Below are 26,000 nucleotides of genomic sequence, written 5' to 3'. Positions count from 1 at the left end.
CGTTGTGGGACAATTGACAGACTCCTCTCAGCGCCCAAGAATTAACATTTGGAGCGTGAAGTATACAAATGACCTAATTATGGGTAGAATGGGTGACCCAACTGCAGTCGTACACATATATTATGGTGGAACCTGAGCTCCGATACCATCTTAAGATTGAAACTTGGACCTAATTCAACCCCAAAAGTTAGCTCAAAGAGGGATTGTCTAAGACCATATATACAAATTTCAGGTATTTATCTAACCGATGTGGGACAACTAACGTGTTTTATAATCATTGAAGATCTGACATAGAGAAAAGAAAGGCCTACGAGAGAGATTTTAAAAACATCCCCATCAAATTTGGTTAAAAATAAATTTTAAAAAAATCTTAGAGTAAGTGGGATTGTTAGCGTTAGAGTTGGAGGACACAAATGAAAGTCGAGAGATGAGCTAGTAGACTCAACCCTTCCAAGTTCTAAGCATGTGGACTGGTGCATTTGGCTTCTTCTCTCCAATGTATATGAAATGGACCCCTCGGGCCTCGTGCGCACGGACATTAGCCAAACATTACTATCAAAATTAGTATTCAAAACACAAGCATATTTTTTGGATCACAGCAATAGAATTAGGCCGAATACAATTCTTTCTTGCATCTGAAGGATTGAATGTTTTATCAAAAGTTATATATGGTGGTATCGGTGGAGACAAAAACTTGTGTGAGACGGTCTCCCGGTCGTATTTTGTGAGACAAATATCTTATTTGGGTCATCCATGAACAAATATTACTTTTTATGCTAAGAGTATTATTTTTTATTGTGAATATCAGTAGGGTTGATCCGTCTCACAGATAAAGATTCGTGAGACCATCTCACGAGAGAGCTACTCATAAGTGAAAATCAAATATTTTAAATCGTACAACAGTCTAAACATCATTTTTCGATTGCTCAAATAATGAGCATAAGAAATAATTGTACAGTTTTAGTATTTTTTTTTGTATTATATATATATATATATTTATATATTTATATTATAAATTTATAATATTTTTTATTCAGTAAATCAGTATGAAACTTCCAAATGTGATCACTAAAAAAATAAAGAATGGGTCATTTCGGGAAAAAATATGTGCACGACAACTTATGTTAAAACAGTGGTTATTTCCCATTATTTTCCTTTATTTTATATATAAAAAAGTTGTGGTTTACATTTAATTGTTTTCTTAACAGAGTTGGTGTATCCAACGTGTGCGTGTCTTTCAATGTGGGCCATTTGATTATGTGACGGCCCAAGAGGCTCCGGTGGGCCCTAACTCAGTTGAGCCCAAGAAAAACAACCCAAAACCATGCGTGATAATGTTTGGCCGCTTCGCCTTTTAAGTATAAGTATTGCCACTATATTAGTATATAATGTTATTATTATCAAAGAATTTTTCGTAAAAAAAAATTGGACAATCTCATTTTTAAAATTTTTATCATATTTTAATTAAAAATATATTTAATTTTTCTTTTAACTCCGATCCGCATGTTTCTTTGTCTTTATGATTTGGAGTATTCCATTTTAAAATATTTGTTTAATCACAATGATCCCTTCTTCTTGTCTTTTTTGCTTGAAAAATTCTAATCGGCGTTTGAGTATTTGACTGCAAACTAACAAATATAAGCCACAATCGGGATTTACTCCATCATCTATTAAAAGAAAAATGAAGTACGTATCTTGAAAGTCATAAAATCTTCGCATCATTTTACTCAACTGATTAGCTGTAGGGATGATAATCCACAAGTCTGCACTCTTCTTTCGAGATTTTAATCCAATTTTGTTTACAACAAAATCCAAACGAGCTAGACTCCCTCGACGAACACAGAATACATCAGAAAAAAACTTCAAAAATTTACACAGTAGAAAATATATATATATATATATATATATGCACCGCAGTTTGAATGACACTGATTGTAAAAAGCCTGGATCAGCTCGTAGTGGTGACAACAATTTAGATTGCTAGCTAGCTTGTACGTATGTAGTTGATCTCTTACTCAGGCCGCACCACCTCCATTACTGCCTGTACTATGTCATCCTTCTAATTATTCATTCTGCATTAATCAAGACATAATTCCTTCATGAACTTGAAGGGTATCTTTTTTCGATCGCGTCGATTCTCTGTGCATATCACAAATGTATATGTAATTCTTGGACTCGGGCAGAAAGAGATGACCAAAATATAAAATAGGATGCACATATGCAGCTTTGTTTTGGGATTTTGACACCATTTCTTGGAAAGATTGGCTTTTTTCACTCAGATAATCGATCTTTGAAGTGCCCCGTGGAATAGTCCAACTTTAAGTTTCGACTATGTCTATTTTTTTGTTTTGAAGAAATAATGAGGGAGATATATATGCGAATTTATGGGACGATTTATATTAAACTTATCTAGATTACTCTATGATAAATATAATCTCTTGTTATATATTAAGCAAAAGTTGTATTACTAGTTAGCTTTTTTCTTGAAATTCATATGTGTGTGTGTGTGTGTGTGAGAGACATACGATCAATTATTATATAATTTTAAATGAATTATATAAGTTATTTTTGCATTAATATAGTAAATAGCCGATCTGGAAAAGAAAATCAATGTGTATGTCCTTTATTTTTTGGTAGTGGTCAAGTAAAACCTTCGACATAGGCATATATAAAGTTCAACCAAATTTCATGTAATTATGAATCTTAATTGTCACTATCCTCATGGTTATGTATGTAATATATAATGATACATTTCCAGTTGTAATTCTATCGTATTGTTTTTTTTTTTTTTTTTTTTTTTTGAGCGTTGATGATCGAACTTGAAAATTTTCAAAAAAAATGCGAAATCGCAATGAGAAATCCCATCCCAAAAATAAAGTGAGTAGGACAGGACACATTAATTTAGTTTTTTTTTTTTAAAAAAAAAACAACAAGGTTTTTGTTTATATTATCATGTTAAACTAGATAACGATTCTTAAAATTTAACATGATATCGGTCGTGATACGAAATTTTGACAAAAACTTATGTGAGATGGTCTCACGGATCGTATTTTGTGAGACATATATCTTATTTGGGTTATCCACGAAAAAAGTATTACTTTTTACGCTAAGAGTATTAGTTTTTATTGTAAATATCGGTAAGGTTGACCCGTTTAACAGATCAAGATTCTTGAGATTATCTCACAATAGACCTACTCAGAAACTTTATGTTTTTGTCCGTCTCCTACAAATATTAAGTTTTTAATATAATTTTACTTTTGAAAAAGAACATGATAAAATCCAAGTATTATTCAACGTACTATTTCGAGTAATATTAATCTTGAATTGAGATCAAAAGTTGAAGAATTTGTGGAATATCCACACTCAAGATTAGGATGTTTTCGTGTTCATGGACACTAAGAATTGCAAAATATTTCCTAGTCCCACCACCACCAGATCAGATATGATAGAAATGTGTGAATAATGAAGTTGTGGAACTAAAGATTCTTTATTCAATCTAACTATTTTTTTTTTGAAATTTTAGTGTTTCTCAGCGTGACGCTGATGATTGTATCTATGTGACACCTACATGGTTCTGATATGAATTTGACGTGTACAGTGTCACATCAGCAATCCTAATGAAAAATACTAATTTTCAAATAAAAAATATACACAGTTAAAACCAAAATTGAACAACGTAGATGACCAAAACATATAAACAAAATTAAAGTTTTTCCTTATAAAATAAAATATCTTTGCCTCTTTATAATAATAATAGTAAAAGGAGGAAATTTGATCGCCCGTCCCCCCTTGGGATATCGATTCCCTACATCATCCTGTCTAGCTAACATGAAAGATCTTAAAAGCCAAAGCCAAAATGGCAACCTTTTTCGTTTCGAAGTGGAGTGCGTTTGTCCTAATTGGTCCTATTTTGTTTGGCAAAAAACTTGTGTGAGACGGTCTCACGGGTCGTATTTATGAGATAGATATCTTATTTGGGTCATCCATTAAAAAGTATTACTTTTTATGCTAAGAGTATTACTTCTTATTGTGAATATCGGTAGGGTTGACCCGTCATCTCACGGATAAAGATTCGTGAGACCGTCTCACAAGAGACCACTCTTTTGTTTGATAATTAAATGTTTCATATTGTTAATTCAAATGAAATCCAATTCCGAATCGAACCATACCTTTCGATGTGCTCACTCTATCTCAAACATTTATTTAAACACGATGATTGTTAACTATATAATCCATTATTTATAACTATCCCCAAAGGATAATGTAATATATGAGCAAATCGATTACCTATCTAATTATTCATATGTATAATTCTATCTAAAAAAAATTACGTTAGGAGGAATACTCGGTTTCAAGAAAATGGGCTTTTGAACACTGCCATTTGCAATTACTGGTTGAGACTAGGGGTGGTATACCATATCGTATCATATAAAAATTTATGGTATTATACGATATCGGTATACACCGATTTATTCGAAAAAATTTGTATTTTTAAAATTGTATTAATTTATTGTTTAAAATTTTTATATATTTTTACATTTTGTTTCGGTCTTTCGTTGTTCCGGTTTATACCGAAATTTTCAAATTTTAAACCGTCACTGTACTGAAAAATTCGGCACCGTTACTGTAATGTAACGAAATCTTCGGTATTTTTATGGTATGACAATCTCGTTGTACCGAAAATTCGGTATTTTTCTCACCCCTAGTTGAGACATCTAGTTTAAGGTAACCTATTTAGATAAGTTGAAGAAGGCCGTTTTACTTATTTTGCCCTATAAATTCCCACAAATGCAACCATCTCCAAGGAAAAATATCCAACCACCAAACTAAAAACCCATAACCCCAAGAAACGAATGGCTTCAATGTCCACTTCAGTCCCCTACTTTTCAACTCCCACAATTCAAGATTCCTTGCAAAATCTCCACTCCAGAAAATTATCATCACTCCCCTCATTATACTACTCTTCGCCACCAACTATTATCGAATCGTCGTCGAAAAATAGAGAAAACAACACCATAGATGGAAATGTTGTCATGGTTTTGTCAGTCCTTTTGTGTGCCTTAATTTGCTCACTCGGCCTAAATTCAATCATAAGATGCGCCCTAAGATGCTCGAACTTACCGTCTTCCGATAGCAACACGAGCACGCCGTTGGCTAACACCGGTGTCAAGAAACAGGAACTCAAAACGTTCCCTACAATGAGTTACACAAGTGATCTCAAATTGCCAGGGTCGGACACGGAGTGCGCCATTTGCCTATCAGATTTCGCTGTCGGAGAACGTGTCCGAGTTCTCCCTGTATGCAACCACCACGGATTCCACATTCGATGTATCGATAAGTGGCTGAATTCACACTCATCGTGCCCTACCTGTAGGTATTGCCTCAACGAAACTTGCCATAAAATTGTTGTTGGATGTAGTGATCAGGCCGCAGCTAGTACGTCGTTGGCACCAGAAACGCCCCAGCAAGAAGTTGTAATGGCGACGATTGAGCCTCTACAAGCGGAAGGTTTGGTAAGAAATTACTAACCGAACGTAGACATTGTAAAATATTGTAGATGGAAAGTAAATGGCCAAAAATGTTTTGCTCTTGGTTGATTAATAGGGAAAATAATTTGTCCAAATCTTACATGGGGTGGGTTTTTGTTTCAGCTTCAGTAACATGCTTTACTGAGAACAACAAAGCAAACATGCGCAATATCTGTATTATCTTTAGAACATTTTTTTTCAAAAAAAAAAAAAAAACCATCAAGATTATAAAAAGTTATCCAATCAGACCAAGCATTCACTTAATGCTAATTTAAATTTAACTACAAATAATTAAATTATTCTTGTTTAAAAACAACTCTTTTTTTTTTGTGCAATTGCTATTGGAAAAAAAGAGAGAGCTTACGTCAAAACCTGAGGCAAATTTCTATGCAGATTTCTTTTCATGAATAATGAGTCGACGCACTCTTCAAAGTATGAACAGCAACAATAAAACCCACAAAAGATAACTCCACTAACATTTTCACGGCCAATATTAAGCAAGGAATTGAGTACTTTAGATACCTGTTATTCCATATTAAAAAAATTAAAGACTTAAAATGAGTTTATAATGAGTTACAATGGACTTCTATAGCAACTTGAGTTAATCATTTTCGTAAAACGAAGACGAATACGAAGTAGTTGTTATAGAACCCACTGTGCAGTCACGCAGATTCGGACGCGAGCCCAGGCTCGGAACGTGACAAATACAATCCATGCATTTAGCTAGCCAAATCAAAAAAGAGTTGGAGAGTTCATTCCATGAACTATACTACACAATGGAATCCATTTTCGAAAATACTAAAATTTTCCCCTCAAATTCATCCACTCGCTCCCTAAATCATCAATTCAAATTGATCTGGGAACGAACTTAATTGCGGGATCGGAGTAATATACAATATTAATCAAAGCTAATCATAATTTTAAATATATGACGTAAGGGAATTAATTCGAGAGATAAGAGAGACATTGAATCAAATGGCCCCGGTGGATAATGCAATCCGAGAGGGAAGTGCACCGCATCCACTTGTTATATATGACTTAAAGTATAGACGATAAAAGTTGTGTACGATGAAACAAAAGGTCAATTTTATTTTAATTATCAACTCCATTTATATATAAAATATTTTCAACTCCAAATCAATATCTACATATGTAACTATCACACACACGGAGGAAAAAACCTCTTGGCCGAGGGGTGTGATAGAATAAAATATGTCCGAGTTGATAGATAAGGTGAACATTCGACCAATGATCATAAGTTCAGTTCTACCATTGACATTTTTCCGATCGATCATGATGCACAAGACTTGGCCAGTGCAATTTACCCGGTTACCATAGTTTTGAAGTTACTACATTAATTCGAATCTTTGCTCAGTATATATAAAAAGATAACAATTGCGAGTTCAAAAAAGATGTATTTTCAACTCCAAAACAATATCTACATAGAAAAGTGAATGAAACTTGGATGGGCATTTGGGCCCGACATGTATACATTAAATTTTTTGTTCCAGCCCAAGCCTAACCATTGTCATCGTGGTCTTCTTGGGCTTAAGAGTACCATTCGGGCCAGACTGTTGTATTTATTATTGGACATATTTTTTTGGGTCTAAGAGAAGACCAATTACTGAGATTGGACTATAAATTTTCGGACCATTCACCGATTATCACTTTTTCCCAAGGCTAATTTCGAGCCCATTTTATCTCAAATATCCTATAAAAACTTTTCCATATTATTATCTCTAATACTATTCGTTTAAATTGAATAAGTTTCAGCATACAAATAATGGGGAAACGGGGTTAGATATATAATAATAGATAAAAATTTGTGTGAGACAGTCTCACAGGTAGTATTTTGTGAGACGAATATCTTATTTGGGTAATCTATGAAAAAATATTACTTTTTATGCTAAGAGTATTACTTTTTATTGTGAGTATATGTACGGTTGATCCGTCTCACAGATAAAGATTCGTGAGACCGTCTTACAGATAAATATTCGTGAGATTGTCTCACAAGAAACCTACTCATAATAAGAATCCGTGCCATTAAATTGTATTTGATTTATTTTTATATATAACGATGTGGATTTTCAGTTTTCAAAAATTAAAATATTTTTACCACTTTAGTGTATTGTTTTAAAATACCATTAAATATTTTCTAAAAATTTATTAACATATGAGCCTATAAATTAATTTGGGCCAAGGAAAGTTAGAATCTCTGCGGCTGGCGGTTACACGTGTGACTGCACACGACGCAAATCTGTAGGAGTTAAAGGTGGACAACTAATAGTATTGTTGAAACTATTCTTACTCGGAAATTTAAAGAATAATTAACTTGATAATTTAGAGGGAGTTATACGATTTTATGCCACCAGCCGGCCTAGCCTCTCAATTATTACAACAACACACGACATTTATTGCACGTGCCTCTGCATTCAAATTTCCCCTTTAACTGCAAGAAATTTTTTTTAAAAAAAATAATATAATTAATTTAGGCAAAAACTTGTGTGAGACGGTCTCACGGGTCGTATTTTGTGAGACGAGTCTCTTATTTGGGTCATCCATGAAAAAATATTATTTTTTATGCTAAAAGTACTACTTTTTATTGTAAATATCGGTAAAATTGACCTCGTCTCACTGTTAAAGATTCGTAAGATCATTTTCCACGATACCTATTCAATTCATTCATACACACGTAACTGCGTTTGCTTGTTTTGAGGTTAAACATGTAATTTCAGAGTGCTCAAAGGAGTCATGGCATAATAATCACCAGCACCTGCACACACATGTCGCTCTCTTTTTCTTTTCTTTTTTTTTTTTTTACTATTTTATTAGTATTATTATAGAAATTTTTGAATTTTATGAAGTGGAAAAAATTCGAAAGTTTCGGTTCACTCAAAAATAGGATTAAAAAAAAAATTGCGGAGAAACTTCACCACTGAAGCTTGTATATAAAGAGTGGCCTCAAACCCATACCTTAATCGACTCCTGCCTTCATTTCCTCTTCTGCGTCCCAATTGAGGATAGGCGGCGGAAGACCCAATCGTTCTTCTCGTCGGAAGATAGTGACGCAGCAGGCTCTTGCTTTCTTCACCAGCTACCTCTTTTATTAAAGGTCGTTATTTTTGATCTGTTTCCTGTTGTTTTCGTATTAGTAGGTGGATGCTTATTCAATCTTCTGTTCGATCGGTTGATTTTATGACTCGATTTTGCTTGTTGTGAAGCATGACTATGAGATCTGGATTTGAGTTGTGTTCGGATCGACTTTTAACTTATTTGACTTGGTGATTTTAAAGAAATTTGTTGCGCTCGACTCCGATCTGACGTTTACACCATCGTAGATTTTATTGATCTGTTTTTCTTCTTATAGATCTGAATTTATTTCGATGCTTTTTCTTACTTGTTTTCGTAGAAATGTTCTCGTCTGATTGATGCTTCTGAACAGAAGTGGATAGAGTTGATACTTGATGTATGCTTTATACGTGAGTGCTTAATTGAATGTCCTGATGGTTTTAACGATAAATAATTTGTATTGACTTGTTATTTTTTTTTTTTTAATTTTGCCTAATATATTATCACGAGATTTCTCTGCATCTTCTTGTTGAGATGTCAGATTCATATTATTTGGTGTATTTTTATAAATAGATTCACATCTATTTATTTGAATCGTCAAATAGGCACTTTATTATTTCTAGCAAATTTAGAATTTTAATTTGTATAATCAAAACACGAAGAGTACATTTTTTTTTTTAAATTTATGTTCTCTAGCATTCCTCAAATACAAGGTTTTTTTTCTAATATATCAATCTTCATTTTGTACCCGGATTTATGTTTTGTGTGTGTGGTTATTTTACCTTTTCTTTTCAAAACTCCTGGACCTGTGAGCCTGGATGAGTGTCAAACCGCATGTGCTACATTGTTTACCTCTGATTACTTGTGATTTAATAATTCAATCTTGGTACTTTTACAGTCATAGAAAATGACCGATGCTGAGGATATTCAGCCCCTCGTCTGCGATAATGGAACTGGAATGGTGAAGGTTCGTATGTCATCTGAATTGCTATGGAAGCTTTTGTTTTCCAGAACCACTCTGGAATAAGTTTGATCTCTGGTTTGTGTTTTATGCCAGGCTGGATTTGCTGGTGATGATGCTCCTAGGGCAGTGTTTCCAAGTATCGTGGGTCGACCCAGGCACACTGGAGTCATGGTCGGGATGGGACAAAAGGATGCCTACGTGGGTGATGAAGCTCAGTCCAAAAGAGGTATCTTGACCTTGAAATATCCCATTGAGCATGGTATTGTCAGCAATTGGGATGATATGGAGAAGATATGGCATCATACGTTTTACAATGAACTTCGTGTGGCACCTGAGGAGCATCCTGTACTTCTAACTGAGGCACCTCTCAACCCCAAGGCCAACAGGGAGAAGATGACTCAAATAATGTTTGAAACTTTTAATGTTCCTGCTATGTATGTTGCTATCCAGGCTGTTCTTTCACTGTATGCCAGTGGTCGTACAACTGGTGGGTATAAGTTCTGGAACTCAAATCTTGTTTGCTTTCAAATATTTGGATGTTGTTATGTGGTTTTTATTAATTTATTTTTTCGAGCAGGTATTGTGCTGGACTCTGGTGATGGTGTGAGTCACACTGTACCAATCTATGAAGGGTATGCTCTTCCCCATGCCATCCTTCGTCTGGACCTTGCTGGTCGTGACCTTACCGATTATCTCATGAAAATCCTCACTGAGAGAGGTTACATGTTTACCACCTCAGCTGAACGGGAAATTGTCCGTGACATAAAGGAGAAACTTGCGTATGTGGCTCTCGACTATGAACAAGAACATGAAACCGCCAAGAGCAGCTCTTCCATTGAAAAGAACTACGAGCTGCCGGATGGGCAGGTTATAACTATCGGGGCTGAGAGATTCCGTTGCCCGGAAGTCCTCTTCCAGCCATCTTTGATAGGAATGGAATCTGCTGGTATTCACGAGACGACATACAACTCGATCATGAAATGTGATGTTGATATTAGAAAGGATCTTTATGGTAACATCGTGCTCAGTGGTGGTTCAACCATGTTCCCTGGTATTGCCGATCGTATGAGCAAAGAGATCACGGCATTGGCTCCCAGCAGCATGAAGATCAAGGTTGTGGCACCACCAGAGAGGAAGTACAGTGTCTGGATTGGAGGGTCCATTCTTGCATCCCTTAGCACCTTCCAGCAGGTGAACTCCTTTTCAAATTACTCTTGAACATTCAAAAAAATAATATGTGAATCGTAATTGACATATTTATTTGTGTTGATACAGATGTGGATTTCCAAGAGCGAATATGATGAGTCTGGTCCGTCTATTGTCCACAGAAAATGCTTCTAAGCTGATGATACTCATTCATGGTGAGTTTCATCGTCGGTTGGATTTTTGTGTTATTTCTCAAGGAAAACTCAGTTTGGTTTATGTGGAGACTCTTAAATTGGCGTTGTACCATGAGATACTTTGAATATGATGTATCAATATATATCAAACTCCTCCAGTTCTCGTTCTTGTTATTTTATCGATGATGAGTATGTACCGTCATTTCTGCACCTTGATTTATATCGATCTAGGGTCGTTTATCAGTTCATTTGTAGTTTGAGAGTGCTTGTAACGTTTCTCGTCTTTTCCTTTCCTGTATTTTATATTTTTGAAGCCCCTTCTAGGGAACTTTTATGTTAATATTTGTATGAGTACTTTCTGAATGTCAGTTTTACTTTCTGAATGTCAGTTTTACAAAACTTGCATTTATATTTAAAATCTTGCCCCTATTACTTGTGGTTAGAAATAATATGTAATCCACCGGCAAATGCTTTGTGCACCTATCTAAATCATGTGTATGATTTAATTCCAAGTCGCTTTGGCTATGTGTGATGACAAGGCTTAGCGTGCATGATGACAAGGTCAGCTTGTCTTTTTCACTCGAGGCTCAAACTCCATTCCTCTAAAAAAAAAGATTCCCTTGGTACGTACATACACATTTAAAATCATATTAGGACAGGATTGTGCGTCAATTTGAACCCTCCAGTCTCTTGTAAATCCTACATGCTAACGGACAAGCTACCATATCATCTCGGCGACCGCACTTTAGTCGATAGTTATTGATGTTTGTGAATACAAGGTGATCTTGGAAATCAAAGTCTGATATTGGATTTCTTTTTCGATTGAGCATAATTTACATATATCGAACTCTACACGTTAATAATTTTTTAATTCAACTTTCTATCCAGGCACGTTTAATGTTATATATATTATTCTAATTAGGTGAAATAGTCTTAAACCATCGTATTTATAAAAATAACTGGTATAAAATATTTAATTTGGAAAATAAAAATCAGATGTGAATCATATTATTTTTGCAATTTAATTTCGGAAAATATGTCTTTGTTTTACGCTGGCAGACGCTTTACTAAAAATCTTGCGTCGAATTGATGAAACATCAATTAGAATCTGGTTGATTTTTCTTTTTGAAAGACAAAAGAAAAGGAAATATTTGCCAACTGTGGCCCGTGACAGACAGGAAGGGATCAGATGGCTTGGAGTTTATCATAAATAATACATAAAAAAATCACAAAAGAGATTGAATTGCACTTTTTTCTATTGCTACTGTTTTTTTTTAATACATCTAAATGACAGCCTAACTGTGAAGTTCAAAACGTGGGGTTGCATGTGAAGTTGCCTTTTGTCTAAATCTGGACCATTGTTTGTTCCACAATCATTTCTTTTCTAAGAGGAGGATGTTAAATAAATTTTTCTCATTTTATGCACGATTTAATTTGCAAAAAAAAAAAAATCATATTTAATTTGTTTTTCTCATTTTTTTAAGGAAAATTTCATTTATTCTTTATAGTGACGTTTATTAATGGATCTGGTGATGTTCTCGTGTTGACGCATTGCAAAGATGAAGTTCTTGACGGTTTGGCCATGAAATACATCTTTGCTTTCAGACAAAAGTATCTACACGATAGCTTCCCTATCTTTTTTTTTTTTGCTTTTTTTTTTGTCTCCATTTTGACAATAAAATACATCTTTGCTTCGTAAACATTTCTTTGAGGTGATACATCCTTACACTTACAAAGATGGTCTCATTTTAAAAGTATCCTACTGTACTCCTCTTTTTACAAGAAAATGAACCATTAAAAGTGCAATTTATCCTCACTACGTATATATGCAACAACACTTTTCGTCCTATGAACGAGAAGAGAATAATTTCAAGTGCTAGCACAAGTTTTCATAACATTGAACAAAAATATTAAGATATCCAATCAACAAGGTTGAGTTGCCAATATGAAAACTTTATTTTAAAAATTTTAGGCTCGTTCATCTTGACAAGCTATAAATTTGATCTTCACCAAAGCTTTTTACTACATATCTGTTAAGTTATGTTATGATTTTTTTCAATCAAAATTGAAAACTTTACTCAAGATACATCAACTTCCATCTTATGATAGTAGCAATACAAATCACAAGTTTCATAATCATAATATGAAGCATATTATCTTTTAAAAAGAAAGAAGAAGTTCATAATAAATGCAAAATGTTCTTCCTTTAATTGATTCTCTCAAAGTTTATGTTATTTTGTCTCTCCTTACGTCAATTCATTCAGATGAACTGATATATAAGTCACAATCTAAAAATTGTGACCAAAAGTCATCTTTTGGATATAAAGATCTATGAAAACTCGAAACATTTGTCAAACACCATCGTCTGGTACCTAGGCACTCACTCTCTGTCCTCAAAAATTTCAGGCCACATGAGCACCTCTCCCGCTGCCTTGGAAATTCTACGGCACAAAAGAGACACCTAGCCTATTTGTGATGTTGTGAATGATTAAAAGCCTTGCCGGCTAAGAAAATTTGGACAATTTCAGCGGGGAAAAAAACCGTAATATGTGTCGGCGTCATTGTCAATGTATTATATAGCCTCACTTGCTTTCATTTCTCACCGAAAGTAGAGAAAGATCATAAAGTGATAAAAAAAAAATTTGGACATTTGCTTAAACACTGCCACTTTCTAAAAGACAAATTATATGCAAATTGTACATGTGAGATTCAATAATTGCCTCAGCCAACTAAAAAAATCGAATAACACTTATTTTGCAGTTTAATAAATTTTGAGTTGCATTGTTATTATCAGTTATAATTTTGTTAAAACGACAAGTATTTAGTCTACGCCCTACAAAATCCTACCAGCCTATGCCCCCATCAAATCAAATTAGATAAATGAAGCAATTCACACAAAAAAAAAAAAAAAAAAAGCTTCATGAAATTGAAATGGCTCTGGGGTTTTCTGTAGATAGCCTATTGAGTTACGGCTTGCAATTTGATGTTGGATTATTTAATGGACACTCCATTCCATTCCATTCCATTCAATTCAAAACACAAATAGCAAACATCACTGATACATAATGGGCCATAACAAAAGTCCATTTAGAATGCTGTATCGCTTTTCAAGCCCAGCCCGCTAACTACATTAAGGATTTGTGACTGGAGATCCATTCAGACAGGGCAGACAGCCCAAGTAATAGAAATCATAAATGTTAAACCAACCCCATTTGCTTACCTTTTTAAAATTAATTTGATTTGTATTTAAATAATAGTAATATCATAATTATATTAAAAAAATTCATAGTAATGATTTATTTAAATAAAAAAATATTATAATTATAAAAATTAACTAGAGATTAAACTATAATCTGTAATAATAAAAATAATAATAAAACTAACACAAAAAAAAAAACCAAACCAATTTTTTGAGTATACATTGATCATGATTTTTAAGTTTATTTCATGAGCCAAGTTCAGTTGTCCTAACTCCTTACCTCCAACTCTAATTCTATTTATTTCATTTAAAATTTCGAAACCATTTGTGTGAGACGGTCTCACCGATCGTATTTTGTGAGACATATATCTTATTTTGGTTATATATTAAAAAATATTACTTTCCAAGAGTATTACTTTTTATTGTGAATATCGATAGGATTGATACGTCTCACAGATAAAGATTTGTGATACTGTTTAACAAGAAACCTACTCATTAAAATTTAAATTCAATTTGCCAAAAGAGAAAAACATATTATGATAGACTAATTCACTAGTTAAAAGATCTCCCTAACATTGATTTCTCATATTTAATTGTATCATTGGTATCAGTTTTTTGTCCATTTAATAAAAATATCTTAAAAAACTATTTTAGTAATTTTTGATAATGAAATATATTTTTTATTTTTATCTATATATCGATATCATAAAAAATATTATAAAAAACTATTTGTAACATTTTTTAAATTTTATCCTAATTTCTATATTTTTTATACAAAAATTATAACACAAACAAAAATATTTCAATATGTATGACTTTACGTATCTACCAAGCATCGGTTTACAGCCATAAATATATCCACACACAGGTGTTTTTTGCCGAAGACAACAAGCGACGGAGGTATAAACCCTAATTTGATTCCATTTTTGCTTCGTTTATTCAACTCAAGTACGCAGTTTTCTGCATAGACCGCCAAGGATTTACGTCTGATTTCGGTAACTTTGATCGATTTTGAAGTTTCGATTGTTTACGGTCATCTCAACTCGGTAGATCTGATTGCAGTCGTCCTTGTTCGGTGCCGTATCCATTCGCCATGGCGACGAGTGAGTACTCGCAGATAAGCACGCATGTGTGCATGATTAATAGTACTTTTTTTTTATTTATCAATTTATGCTAGGAAGGAATTCCGAAGTTTATTTGATCTTTGGACAGGATTGCAATACGAGAATAACTGCGAGATTGGTGTGTTTTCCAAGCTGACCAATGCATACTGCCTTGTTGCTATTGGTGGTTCTGAGAACTTCTACAGGTATTGTTCCCATTGCACCCGAACTTTTATTGTCTGGGTCTGTTTTTTGCTCGTAGTTATGAGGCATTTCACTTTATCTGTGATTCTTGTTTGGTGGCAGCATTTTTGAGGCCGAATTGGCTGATGTAATTCCGGTTGTTAAGACCTCGATTGCAGGCACTAGGATAATCGGACGGCTATGTGCTGGTGAGTCTTTTGTTCTGTATAATTTGCAGTATCAGTGAGTATAATGTAATCTGATTTTGGTGGTGGTATTTATTTATGCTTCTTCTTTGAGTTAAATCAGTCCTAATGTTATTGGCTGACAATTTTTTCAATCCTCCCCTTCTCATATATACCTTTGGCAGGAAATAAAAATGGATTGCTTTTGCCTCACAATACTACTGATCAAGGTGATCCCGTCACTCATGTAAAATCTATTAATTTTACTAAATGCTTAAGAAGTTTGGCCTATGCCTGATTTTCATCTACGATAGTTAGCTCTATCATTGATTATTGGGATTAAGAAGCAGATTTCTTCATTTTTTTCCTATTATCAATTGTTTATATTCTTCGTATGACAAACTTGTTTCGCATAATTGCTGAGACGTGAGCATATTCTGAATTTGCATACTTATCTTTAAGGATTCTTGCTCTATGAACCCAGTCCTAAATTATGGGAATCTTGGATAGTATCTTGGTGTAATACTTAGCCTACATGATACAAGATGGTAAAACGAAACTGAGATCCATTGGTTCCTGAAATCTTGTCATTGTTTTCTGTATCACGATAAATTTTCTCTTGGTACGCTACCAAGCAGTGGGTTAGTAACTACAGTTACACTATTGGAATAGAAATTTGTATCGTCATTCATATGGCCCAAAGTCTCTAGACTTCATCTTAAACCTGTTGATGCATCCGTATTCTTTGATGGTGGTGATAGTTTTGTTAGCGATACCTCATGACAATGACTCTTTATCTGTATAGTTATGGTTTTTTTACTGTTTGACCGCACTCTGGATCTGATTTTGATATTTCGGTCTCCTGGTATGATAGAACTACAACACTTGAGGAACAGTTTACCGGATTCAGTTGTTGTTCAGCGCATCGATGAGAGATTATCTGCTCTAGGGAACTGCATTTCATGCAATGACCATGTTGCTCTTACGCATCCTGATCTTGACAAAGTAAACTTATTTTCCTCGTTCTAATTCACCTGCAACTTGTAGAAGCAATTGTTTTGATCATGATAATTCTAGGAATTGCCAGCCTCTAAAGTTCTTGCTTTCAAAATAATATCATACCAGTAGTCCAAGTTACACCATCTCAATTTCTGATAGGTGAATGCATATTTTTGTTTAATTTTTGGCTTCATTTTCTGATCTTTGAAATGTTGAACTTTTGGGGGTTAGTGAAGGATATTCTTCTTTGCAAATAAATATACTGTTACTATTCTATCTTTCTTGAATTTCTTTCTCAAAAACAGCTATGCTTTTGTCCCGCCAGAAACTTTTCTTTTGAACTTAATAGTGGTCTTCGTTTGGTTGGCTTAGGCCTTAGGATATATTTTCACTTCCAATTGTGATTTATAGAAGAGAACCAAAAAAAATTTAAAGTGGAAAATCTACAAACTATTATGCTCGTCTTGATCAACAAATTTGTAGGTTTTTTACTTTTGACATATTTTTGGGATGGTAGCAAAAACTTCTTATATCGTTTATTCTAAGAAAACAGAGTTCCATTTTCAGCGATAAAGGTCTGGAAATTTTTTACTGAGTCATCAAAAGTTCCAAATTCCGTTGTCTCACCGTGTGAATTGTGATGCCAATTTTTACCGCGACATTCTGGGATGAACTTGAATAATATTTAATCAAAAGCAGGGGAATTATTGTTGTCCAAATTTTTTCAGGAAACTGAGGAGATGATTGCTGATGTTCTCGGTGTAGAAGTTTTCAGACAGACAATTGCTGGCAATATACTTGTGGGCAGTTTCTGTGCATTTTCCAATCGAGGTGGCTTGGTATGGCTTCAACTTCCATCAAACTAAAACATCTCAAAGTCAAAGTTTTGGCCATTATCATACTCGTTGCAACGTGTCCTTGACTCGCATGATTTGCATTACAGGTCCATCCTCACACATCCATCGAGGATTTGGATGAACTTTCAACCCTTCTTCAGGTTCCGTTGGTGGCTGGAACCGTGAATCGTGGCAGTGAAGTTATTGCTGCTGGGTTGACTGTGAATGACTGGACAGCATTCTGTGGATCAGACACAACTGCTACGGAGTTATCTGTTATCGAGAGCGTATTCAAGTTGAGAGAAGCTCAGCCTAGTGCACTTGTTGATGAGATGAGAAAATCGTTGATCGACACCTACGTTTAAATTTGAATTATTGGTCTTGTCTTCGAATGAAGCTAATATTTTGATTGTGCAGTCGCTTTATTAGTTCTGTGAGAAAGAACCGTGCCTTAAAATATAACACTACGTTGGTGGATTCCGAGGAAATGACCAATGCGTTTGTTTGTTGTTATTTGAGCTTGCTATGCTACATCTGGATTTCTCCCTCATATAATGTAAAATATATGTCAAATTTTATGAAAATACCAAGACATATTAATTAATCCTTTTATTTAGAAAAAGAATAATGTTCAATGCATGTGGAGATCAAATAAAAAATCCAAGCGATTTTTCGGGTATTGACGAGACAAATGATCCTTCAATTTTATATACAGGCTGCGTTTACTTTTCGACTAATATAAGAAAAGACTATTAATCTCAATTAATCCGGTGTTTGTTTTAAAAAACAAAAAAAATTCTTAAACTTTCCGATAATAATTTGATTTGGACATAATTTTTAATCTTTAATGACAGTAAAAATAAATAATATATGATGCATATAATAAATGTAAAGAAAATGAGAACACACATTATATATCACCCATTCCTTTCATTTTTATCATGAGTAGGTCTCTTGTGAGATAGTTTTACGAATCTTTATCTGAGAGACTGGTCAACCCTACCAATATTCACAATAAAAAGTAATATTCTTAGCATAAAAAATAATATTTTTCATCGATGATCCAAATAAGAGATCTTTATCACAAAATATGACCAATAAGACCATCTCACACAAGTTTTTATCTTTTATCATAGTTAAATGAAAAAAATTGTAATTTTTTAGTCACAATTTTAATCATTTAACATAATATTATTTATATATAATAGTCTATATCCTACACTATTTTTTTATTTAAATAATCACCTTATAAGTTATCTCCACACAATCATATCTCAAAAGTAAACAAAACCATATATTATTAATTATAGATAAAATAATATTTCATACTTTGACAAAGCTTTTTTTCAAAAAATATTTTTAAACCATTTAATTTTATATTCTACATTTATCTTTTTATTTATTTTTTTTTCACTTAATATTTCCATTTAAAAAATTGAAACATTTGATTTTAAATTGAAAAAAAAAAACATTATTCTTTATTTTTCCACTGATCACACATATAATATGTGTTACGATCTGCTAAAATATATATGTATATATTTATTATCATTTTAAGGTTGAGAGTCTATTAGTATGTGGTATGAACTTTTCATGTTATCATATTACCTATTTTTTTTATTTAAATTACAAAATTATCTTTATTGTATAACTTAATTACAAAATTGACGTTACGTTTGATGTTGCACTAGGTAATAAATGATTCCGAGGGTAAAATTGTAAATTGACTCCCATTTACGAACTGTTGAAACAGCTGCCTGTGCAGCTCAAATCTTTCCATGGCGGATTACGAACCCACCACCACCGAAGTCTAATTCCGAAGGAGACAGCCCTCCAAGCCCTTAATACCATCATCCAGATCCATTTCGAGAAAACCCTGGAAAAAAAAGAGCCGTCGATGTTGATTGTCCCACATCGGTTGGATAAATAACTTGGGAGTTGTATATATGGTCTTAGACAATCCTCCACCCTTGAGCTAGCTTTTGGGGTTGAGTTAGGTCCAAGTTCCAATCTTAACATGATATCAGAGCCCGAGTTTCACCGGACTGCCTATAATTAAGCCACCCGTTCTGCCCATAATTGAGTACTTCCACTTCTTTTTCATCTTCCTAGGCCTGTTCTTTCTGGGCCAGGCCCAGTCTCCACGGCTCCAAGGTCGCCGATGCTGGATGCCCATTAGGCTTCTCTCCCTGGCCCATCTCATCTTTCTACGTTTCTACGTGTCGGTCGCCCAGGCCCTCCGATGCATCAACGGATTCAAGTATCAGCGACGGTGCCACAAGTTGACGCTTGGATTGGCCACTGAGCCGCTGCGGCAGCTGAAAATGAGGCTGTGCGGCGGCGGGTTTCTGGAGGATATGGGGGAGGAGTTTGAGATTCATTACCAGGAGCCATCGGAAAGTTATTTCGATAAGTTCAAGAGGAATTGGGCTCTGCATTTCGGCTTCTTGGTCTTCATCTACGGATTCATGGTTTCATCCTCTGTTCTTCTTTGTTTTTATTGCGAGTGTATTGTAATTGTGGTATTTGCTAGATAAATTTAACTTTTAACTTTAATTACTTTGTAATAAGTAAATTTAATCATTAATGTTAGAGCTCTGTATAATTTTTATTAGAGTTGTAAGACGATCTCACGAATCTTTATCTGTGAAAGTAATACTCTTAGCATAAAAATTAATATTTTTTCATGAATGATCCAAATAAAAGATCCGTATCACAAAAAACTTGTGTGAGACCGTCTCACACACACAAGTTTTTGTCTTTTTACTATCCAAAACTGATAGGTTCATCATGCCATTGTTACCTTAAGTGAAATGCTACGTTTATTTACATGCTTGTGATATTACAACAAAACTACCACAAATATATTATTGAAATTAAAGTGTATTAGACTCAAATTAAACTGGATTTAAGTTTGAATAGAAGAAGCTCGACTCATTTGGTTGAACTAGATTATCAAGAAATATACGTTCAGGGGACCGAGCATATTTATTTAGTCACAAATGAGTGTACCTCTAACAGGGGATCTGAATAATTTAGCTGAAATGAAAGAATTAAAGAAAAGATCAAGCCGTTGCGAGTGCATTGCACAGTGATTTGTATGCGTTGGCACAATTTTTGAATTTCTCTTCTGCATCTGCCTGCAAAATCCACAACATGCATTAGCCCGAAAGATTCACCAGGAAACAGAATCCGTTCAATGATCTTGCCATGTTTGAAACAATGATTGTACAGATGAGCCATCAACTAAATCAGTAGAACTCGGACTCAAAAACTTCTGTGAAAACGATGCATTTTCCAAGTGCTCATACTCGACGTGACACAAAATAACCACCTATTGTCTACAATTTTTGGGCTTTGAGTCCTAAAGAATTCATTTCCAAACTAACGGATACAACCTAAATTGATCTTGATTTCTTACAGAGTTGGGAGACCTGCAACCTAATGGCTTATCCAACTCTCATCAGTTTTTGAAACTTACTTTCTATAGAACTAGCGGATGCAGACCCATAGGAACGCAAATTCCCAGTCAAGTTGCATATCCACAATATCATTTGCATCCATCTTTCAGCAAACAAAAAGGAGGAACAAATAACGTTCATTTACATGGATTGACTCAAATTTAATGAGATGGTCAAGACATGAGGATGGAGGTATATTATTAAATGAATTACCATGGCAACACACTACGAAAAATAACGGTTTAACTTTTTTAGGGATAACATAGAAGATGAAGATAAAAGCCAACCTGTGAAGGGCCTTGATGCTTGTCGGGGTGCCACTTCAAAGCTGACCGGTGAAAACTGCATGAACCACAATTCTGGTAGTTTAACATCAATAATAACAGAATCTACAAGCATTGCCATCCTTCGTAATTTAAGTACTTACGCAGACTTGACATCCTCAATTTTCAATGTGCCAGCTGTTGGTAAGCCAAGAATTCTCCTATCAGCATAACTTCCGATAATGAAAGACTCGTCATCAGATTCTATTTGACTCTTCCCACCATGTTCTTGGTATGAGCTCTTACTCCAGTCCAAAGTTTCTCTCCAATCAAATCCCATCTCCCAGGGTTTGAAGGTCCACTCGAAGCATCTTTTCCCAAAGGTAGCTTCAAATATTCTCTCAGGGTATTCATCAAAATCGTCAAGGAAATTCTCTCTCCGATGCTTTCCTGAAAATTGAAAAAAAAGGTATTGTCCAAATCACTACATATGCTCCTGGACACATCATAACAATACCTAATTAGACTGCACCAAAAACATTTGTAAGCTTATAGCAGAACAATAGCTATTGTGAATTATTTTAGGATAGCAAGTATAGGAGTCGGAAGAAGTATTCTGTTAAAGAGTAAACAGTCACATGGAGGGCCATCTATAGGAAAAGGAAATCAGACAGTTCTCCAGAATTATCATAATCACAATAAAAAATATATCCCCCATAAGAATGTATATTAATATAACTCCACGAGAACAAAATCCTGGACTCTCATAATTTTAAATGGAAACCTGCAGTTGGAAAGTAAATCAAGACTGGTCAATGATGTTTGGACACAAATTCAATACATGTTCTCACTTCGTTGAGTTCGCCAGGGCTAAGGAATCGGGCCAGACCCCTTAACCAGAATAATCAACTAATCCATTTGCACAGATAGGACTACGTTCTAGTATCAACAAATTTTGCTTCCATTGACGTCCTAGACAAAAAACTTCAAGTCGGTGACCCTTCCATGTGATTCACAAGGATAAATACTATGACAAGTGCAGAAGTGCTAAATCGGTGATCTGATACAGTGCAGAGGCATTTGGAGAAGAACGATCATATACATGATCCAAGAGAAACTATCACAAAAACTCAACCATACAAGATTGAAAATAAACTAACGTTTTATCTTCTTGTGGTGAGCTCTCCGAGCTTGGCGAGCAGGCCTTATTCGAGATTTCTTGTTTAACTGGTCCCCGTAGTCTGCTTCGATCTTCGAAAAAGGCTTCTACACAACGAGACACGAACCAAATTCTTTCAATGCAAGGAAGTCAGGGTAAAAAACAAAAAGCTTTCCATTGATAGGAACGACTGGCAACAAAAACAATTGCTGATAGATTCAACTTTCACATAGGAAAGCTTTTAAGAAATCATAAAAACATTAAATAGTTCAACAAAAATTTGCACAGCGAAGACATTATATGAAACTAGGGAATCCAATGTCAAGAAAAAGTAAAGTTTAAGATCATCAAAAACCTACATTCTAATTTTTTCAATTTCAAGTATTTTATCTAAGATGAACCATGAGCACATGCAGCATATGGATTTTACTTTAGGTGTGCCTAATCGCTTTTTAAACAATTTTTTTACTCATCCTTGTTGATACCATGGGGCCATATTAAATCCCTTAATCAAATTACTTGGCCAGAAATATGAGACTTCTGAATTGCACAATTCAAGTCATTTTATTCTCATGATTTGAATACTCTAACTCTTCAACTATGACAGCTATGACTCTTCAACTACAAGCTTTATGTTGAACAGAAAGTGAATGGACATCTACAACTTCTTATTTCATGTTGCCCAGAAAACATCAGAGCAGTGTTGGACACGTAAATCAGATCCCAATTTACAAGTGCACTGAAAAATCAGTAAACTGTTTTGATGGTTGACTTCAATTTGGGATACCCCGAGGAAAGAGATATATTGGGGACAAGAGTTGATAAACAAGAAGAATTGTTAGTTCATAATATGCTGCTTGGTCCTTATTAAAATCACATTGAAAATAAACCACATAACCATTGATATTTGATACATATTTGATCTATTACATCCATGTATAAAAACATGAAATTGTGTATAAAAACATGAAATTGTGTATAGATATAGCAAAAGCGAAAAGACAATGCTACGCTGGATGTCAACCACAGAAAACATATGTAAAACAGGCCAAATGAATACCTCAGCCTTCGATGTTGAGCAGCCCCCATTGAAGAGTAAATTTTTAAGAGCTTTCTTTGTGTCAGCACGCTTCTGCCGAACTGCATACCTTATATAATCCTGAAAGAACTTCCAAAAAATTAGCAAAATGAAGAATAATTTAACCAGAAAAACCTTCTTTTTAGAATTACATAGCATCCACACATTGGTACGTACATAATGAATGAGCCACAGATCAAAAGAAATTCAGTAACATGAAAAATAAATGACCCAAAAACACATTCATTTTGGAAATTACATAACACCCACATATTGGTAACTCATAATTTCAGGATTCTAGTTCTTATATAGACCGATGAAGCATGCTGATAGTGCAGGTCGAGGTTGTAAGTACAAAGAAAACTTTGTCCTAGGTTAAGAAATTTGTCTTTAAAGAGCATGGATTGTTAAAGGAAACCCAGAAGCCTGAACATTGGGAATTGGGAGAAAGGAAGCTAATAAAGTTTAATGGATACCTCTTGTTCTCTCAAATGGTTTCAGAACTACAGTTGCAAAAACAAATGAGCACTTAGACAATTAAAGTTCTCAAAGCCTTAGGAGGAGCCAAATGCAAGTATAGACAAGACAAGGACGCGCCATTTACAAAACCCCTTACACCTACAACCTAAATAGTTTTGAATCATCTGAATAAAATTTGAGAAACATAAAAGAAAAACATGCACTAGGGGTTTACATGTACATTAACAAATTTGGATTCCTTAGTTAAGAAATTATTGCAAAATTAATTCCAATCAAGAGGTTCTAAAGTTGTTGGACTGATGGGTGAAAGAATAATGATATCTGATTTTTAAAAATGCTCACAATCTTGGATTTCACTAATTACATAGGTATTGAGCTAATAGGTCATGCAATGAAACTTCAAGAGAAAGTGTAAGTGAAACAGAGTTGATTAAGTATCTAAACAGAAATCCTAATGGATGAATTTGAATTTACGCCAAAGATGTCGACTGTAGAAGCCACTTTTGTGTTGAATATGAATATTAACTACACAAGAAATAAATGGTAGAACAGCGTCAAAGGTCAACTTTCAGTCCATTCACAACAAACAATAATGTAGAAGTAGTTGATGCACCACAAAATTGATGGAACTACAACCTTAAATAACAATGCACAAGCACAAAAATAAGGATGACAATAACAACTAATGATGTCACTAAAATTATTTAAATTTGTGATTTTGGCTATAGAAAGGGCGCAACATAGAGAAGAGTGCAAGAAGAGGGCCTTGAAAGTTGAATTATATAAGTGTCTCAAATGGGTTTAACTTATTAGCAGAGTTTAGTTATGGCTGTTTAATAACCATAAGCTAAAAATCACAGTTCTGTGATATTATGATAAAGATGGAACAATCAAACTCTAAAAAGTTATGCTAGTTTCTTTACCTTTGATGGTTGCTGGTTGCTTCCTACATCCTGCAATACACTTCAAATTGTCAAAATTCACGCATAAAAATAAACTAATGCAGTAGACTCAAAGAACCAACATAACTATCGAACACAAATATAACCAAGGCATCACAAATTCTATCAAGATTACAAGATCAACTTCAGAAACGTTCCCCCTAACTAATGTTTTCGAATTAGATGGTATGTGAATAATAATGAACTTTATTTAAGTTTTATGAGTTGACAACTGACAGTACTCTAACTTTTTAGGACTGAGTAGCATAATCCTGTAGACCTATACAAACGGATTCCACCATTAGCCAGTGCTCAAAATTATCACATCCAATGTAAAGAAAGACAAAATTTTAAAACCTCTTGTCATTTAAAAATATAAATCATAATAAACCTCAGCTTCTTACATAATATATAGTTGCATGCATTTGATGATTAGAAAATCTGTCCATCACCACCTTAGTTACTATTTTTTCTAAACAGTTATCAGGTCAGTGAACTCACGAATGGCAGAAGCAGCAAAAGTTCAAAACTTCGTCTAATAACCAATTCTCGCTCATTTCATTGACAATAAACTTCCTTTCCTAAAGTACAAAACTGAATTATTAGCACAGGTAATGACGATCGCATAGTTACTTTCATAACATAAATAGAAACAATCATCCAGATTCCAGACAAAAATTTGCATTTCTTGATAATAATCAATCAACCTCAATACCAGAGCCAAGTAGCAAACTTTAAGTTACAGTCAAGTTTAAGAGCTTCTACACCACCTTAGTAGCATGCACAATTCCTTCTCACTACCCAATATTTTCTTTGATTCGTGCAAAACCAATATCGCGAAAACACAAATAAACTCAAAGGAGGAACAAAATTAAGACCGAACTTACACCATTAAACTTCTGTTTCCATTTCTCGAAACAAGCATCAGTAGAATGGAATGAAGCATAATGGGTAGTCAAAAGATTTGCCGTTGTTGCTGTCCTGAGGGATTGAGCAATCGGGGCCTCGAGGATCACAAAAATTCTCCATCTCGACAAAACTTGCATAATAACAAAGACTGCCACAACTGAATTGTGAGGTAAAATAAAATAAAATAAATTGAAATTGAATTGAAAGACAATCCCTAAAAGTGAGAAATCGGACGAATGACAATAACTTTAGATCGATATGAGAGGAACACGGCCCAACATCGCCACAGCAAATTTACCAAAT

The 26,000-nt window shown here is 34.3% G+C and overlaps 4 protein-coding genes across 6 annotated transcripts; 3 read left to right on the top strand and 1 right to left on the bottom strand.

Moving 5' to 3' along the window:
* Window positions 1-4,793: 4,793 nt before the first annotated feature.
* LOC142538060 (RING-H2 finger protein ATL78-like) lies at window positions 4,794-5,680 on the top strand. Its single transcript, XM_075643503.1, has one exon. The coding sequence runs from the start codon at window positions 4,854-4,856 to the stop codon at window positions 5,526-5,528; it is 675 nt and encodes a 224-aa protein (XP_075499618.1). The 5' UTR covers window positions 4,794-4,853; the 3' UTR covers window positions 5,529-5,680.
* A 2,761-nt stretch (window positions 5,681-8,441) lies between these two features.
* LOC142536869 (actin-7-like) lies at window positions 8,442-11,276 on the top strand. Its single transcript, XM_075642259.1, has 5 exons — window positions 8,442-8,640; window positions 9,496-9,564; window positions 9,655-10,048; window positions 10,139-10,752; window positions 10,837-11,276. Exons 2-5 carry the CDS (start codon window positions 9,505-9,507, stop codon window positions 10,900-10,902), a joined length of 1,134 nt encoding a protein of 377 aa, XP_075498374.1. The 5' UTR covers window positions 8,442-8,640; window positions 9,496-9,504; the 3' UTR covers window positions 10,903-11,276.
* A 3,650-nt stretch (window positions 11,277-14,926) lies between these two features.
* LOC142536868 (eukaryotic translation initiation factor 6-2-like) lies at window positions 14,927-17,950 on the top strand. 2 transcript variants are annotated; one of them, XM_075642258.1, is made up of 8 exons: window positions 14,927-15,000; window positions 15,118-15,203; window positions 15,313-15,409; window positions 15,510-15,595; window positions 15,757-15,801; window positions 16,446-16,576; window positions 17,299-17,409; window positions 17,514-17,950. In XM_075642258.1, the coding sequence occupies exons 2-8, from the start codon at window positions 15,194-15,196 to the stop codon at window positions 17,769-17,771; spliced, it is 738 nt and encodes a 245-aa protein (XP_075498373.1). In that variant the 5' UTR covers window positions 14,927-15,000; window positions 15,118-15,193; the 3' UTR covers window positions 17,772-17,950. The 2 variants fall into 2 exon arrangements, with proteins under 2 accessions (XP_075498373.1, XP_075498372.1); XM_075642257.1 differs by having other exon boundaries at window positions 14,998-15,203.
* A 2,337-nt stretch (window positions 17,951-20,287) lies between these two features.
* LOC142536867 (uncharacterized) lies at window positions 20,288-26,000 on the bottom strand. 2 transcript variants are annotated; one of them, XM_075642255.1, is made up of 7 exons: window positions 25,676-26,000; window positions 24,771-24,800; window positions 23,350-23,457; window positions 22,291-22,396; window positions 21,295-21,580; window positions 21,155-21,209; window positions 20,288-20,546 (listed from the first exon to the last, which is right to left on the bottom strand). In XM_075642255.1, the coding sequence occupies exons 1-7, from the start codon at window positions 25,832-25,834 to the stop codon at window positions 20,472-20,474; spliced, it is 819 nt and encodes a 272-aa protein (XP_075498370.1). In that variant the 5' UTR covers window positions 25,835-26,000; the 3' UTR covers window positions 20,288-20,471. The 2 variants fall into 2 exon arrangements, with proteins under 2 accessions (XP_075498370.1, XP_075498371.1); XM_075642256.1 differs by having other exon boundaries at window positions 20,291-20,546; window positions 23,350-23,448; window positions 25,676-25,999.

Source organism: Primulina tabacum, chromosome 2, assembly GCF_025594145.1.
Source record: "Primulina tabacum isolate GXHZ01 chromosome 2, ASM2559414v2, whole genome shotgun sequence".
Classification (NCBI taxonomy): Eukaryota; Viridiplantae; Streptophyta; class Magnoliopsida; order Lamiales; family Gesneriaceae; genus Primulina; species Primulina tabacum.
This window is presented reverse-complemented; position numbering and strand designations above follow the sequence as displayed.

Bases quoted from the DNA above. Each gene is read 5' to 3' on its own strand.
- LOC142536867 (XM_075642255.1), bottom strand. From the start codon at position 25,834: ATGCAAGTTTTGTCGAGATGGAGAATTTTTGTGATCCTCGAGGCCCCG. The intron at 24,801-25,675 runs GTAAGTTCGGTC...AGTGTATTGCAG, and splicing joins GGAAACAGAAGTTTAATGGT to GATGTAGGAAGCAACCAGCA. The intron at 23,458-24,770 runs GTAAAGAAACTA...ATTTTTTGGAAG, and splicing joins GCAACCAGCAACCATCAAAG to TTCTTTCAGGATTATATAAG.
- LOC142536869 (XM_075642259.1), top strand. From the start codon at position 9,505: ATGACCGATGCTGAGGATATTCAGCCCCTCGTCTGCGATAATGGAACT. The intron at 9,565-9,654 runs GTTCGTATGTCA...GTTTTATGCCAG, and splicing joins ATGGAACTGGAATGGTGAAG to GCTGGATTTGCTGGTGATGA. The intron at 10,049-10,138 runs GTGGGTATAAGT...TTTTTCGAGCAG, and splicing joins TGCCAGTGGTCGTACAACTG to GTATTGTGCTGGACTCTGGT.
- LOC142538060 (XM_075643503.1), top strand. From the start codon at position 4,854: ATGGCTTCAATGTCCACTTCAGTCCCCTACTTTTCAACTCCCACAATT.
- LOC142536868 (XM_075642258.1), top strand. The intron at 15,802-16,445 runs GTGATCCCGTCA...CTGGTATGATAG, and splicing joins TCACAATACTACTGATCAAG to AACTACAACACTTGAGGAAC. The intron at 17,410-17,513 runs GTATGGCTTCAA...TTTGCATTACAG, and splicing joins TTTCCAATCGAGGTGGCTTG to GTCCATCCTCACACATCCAT.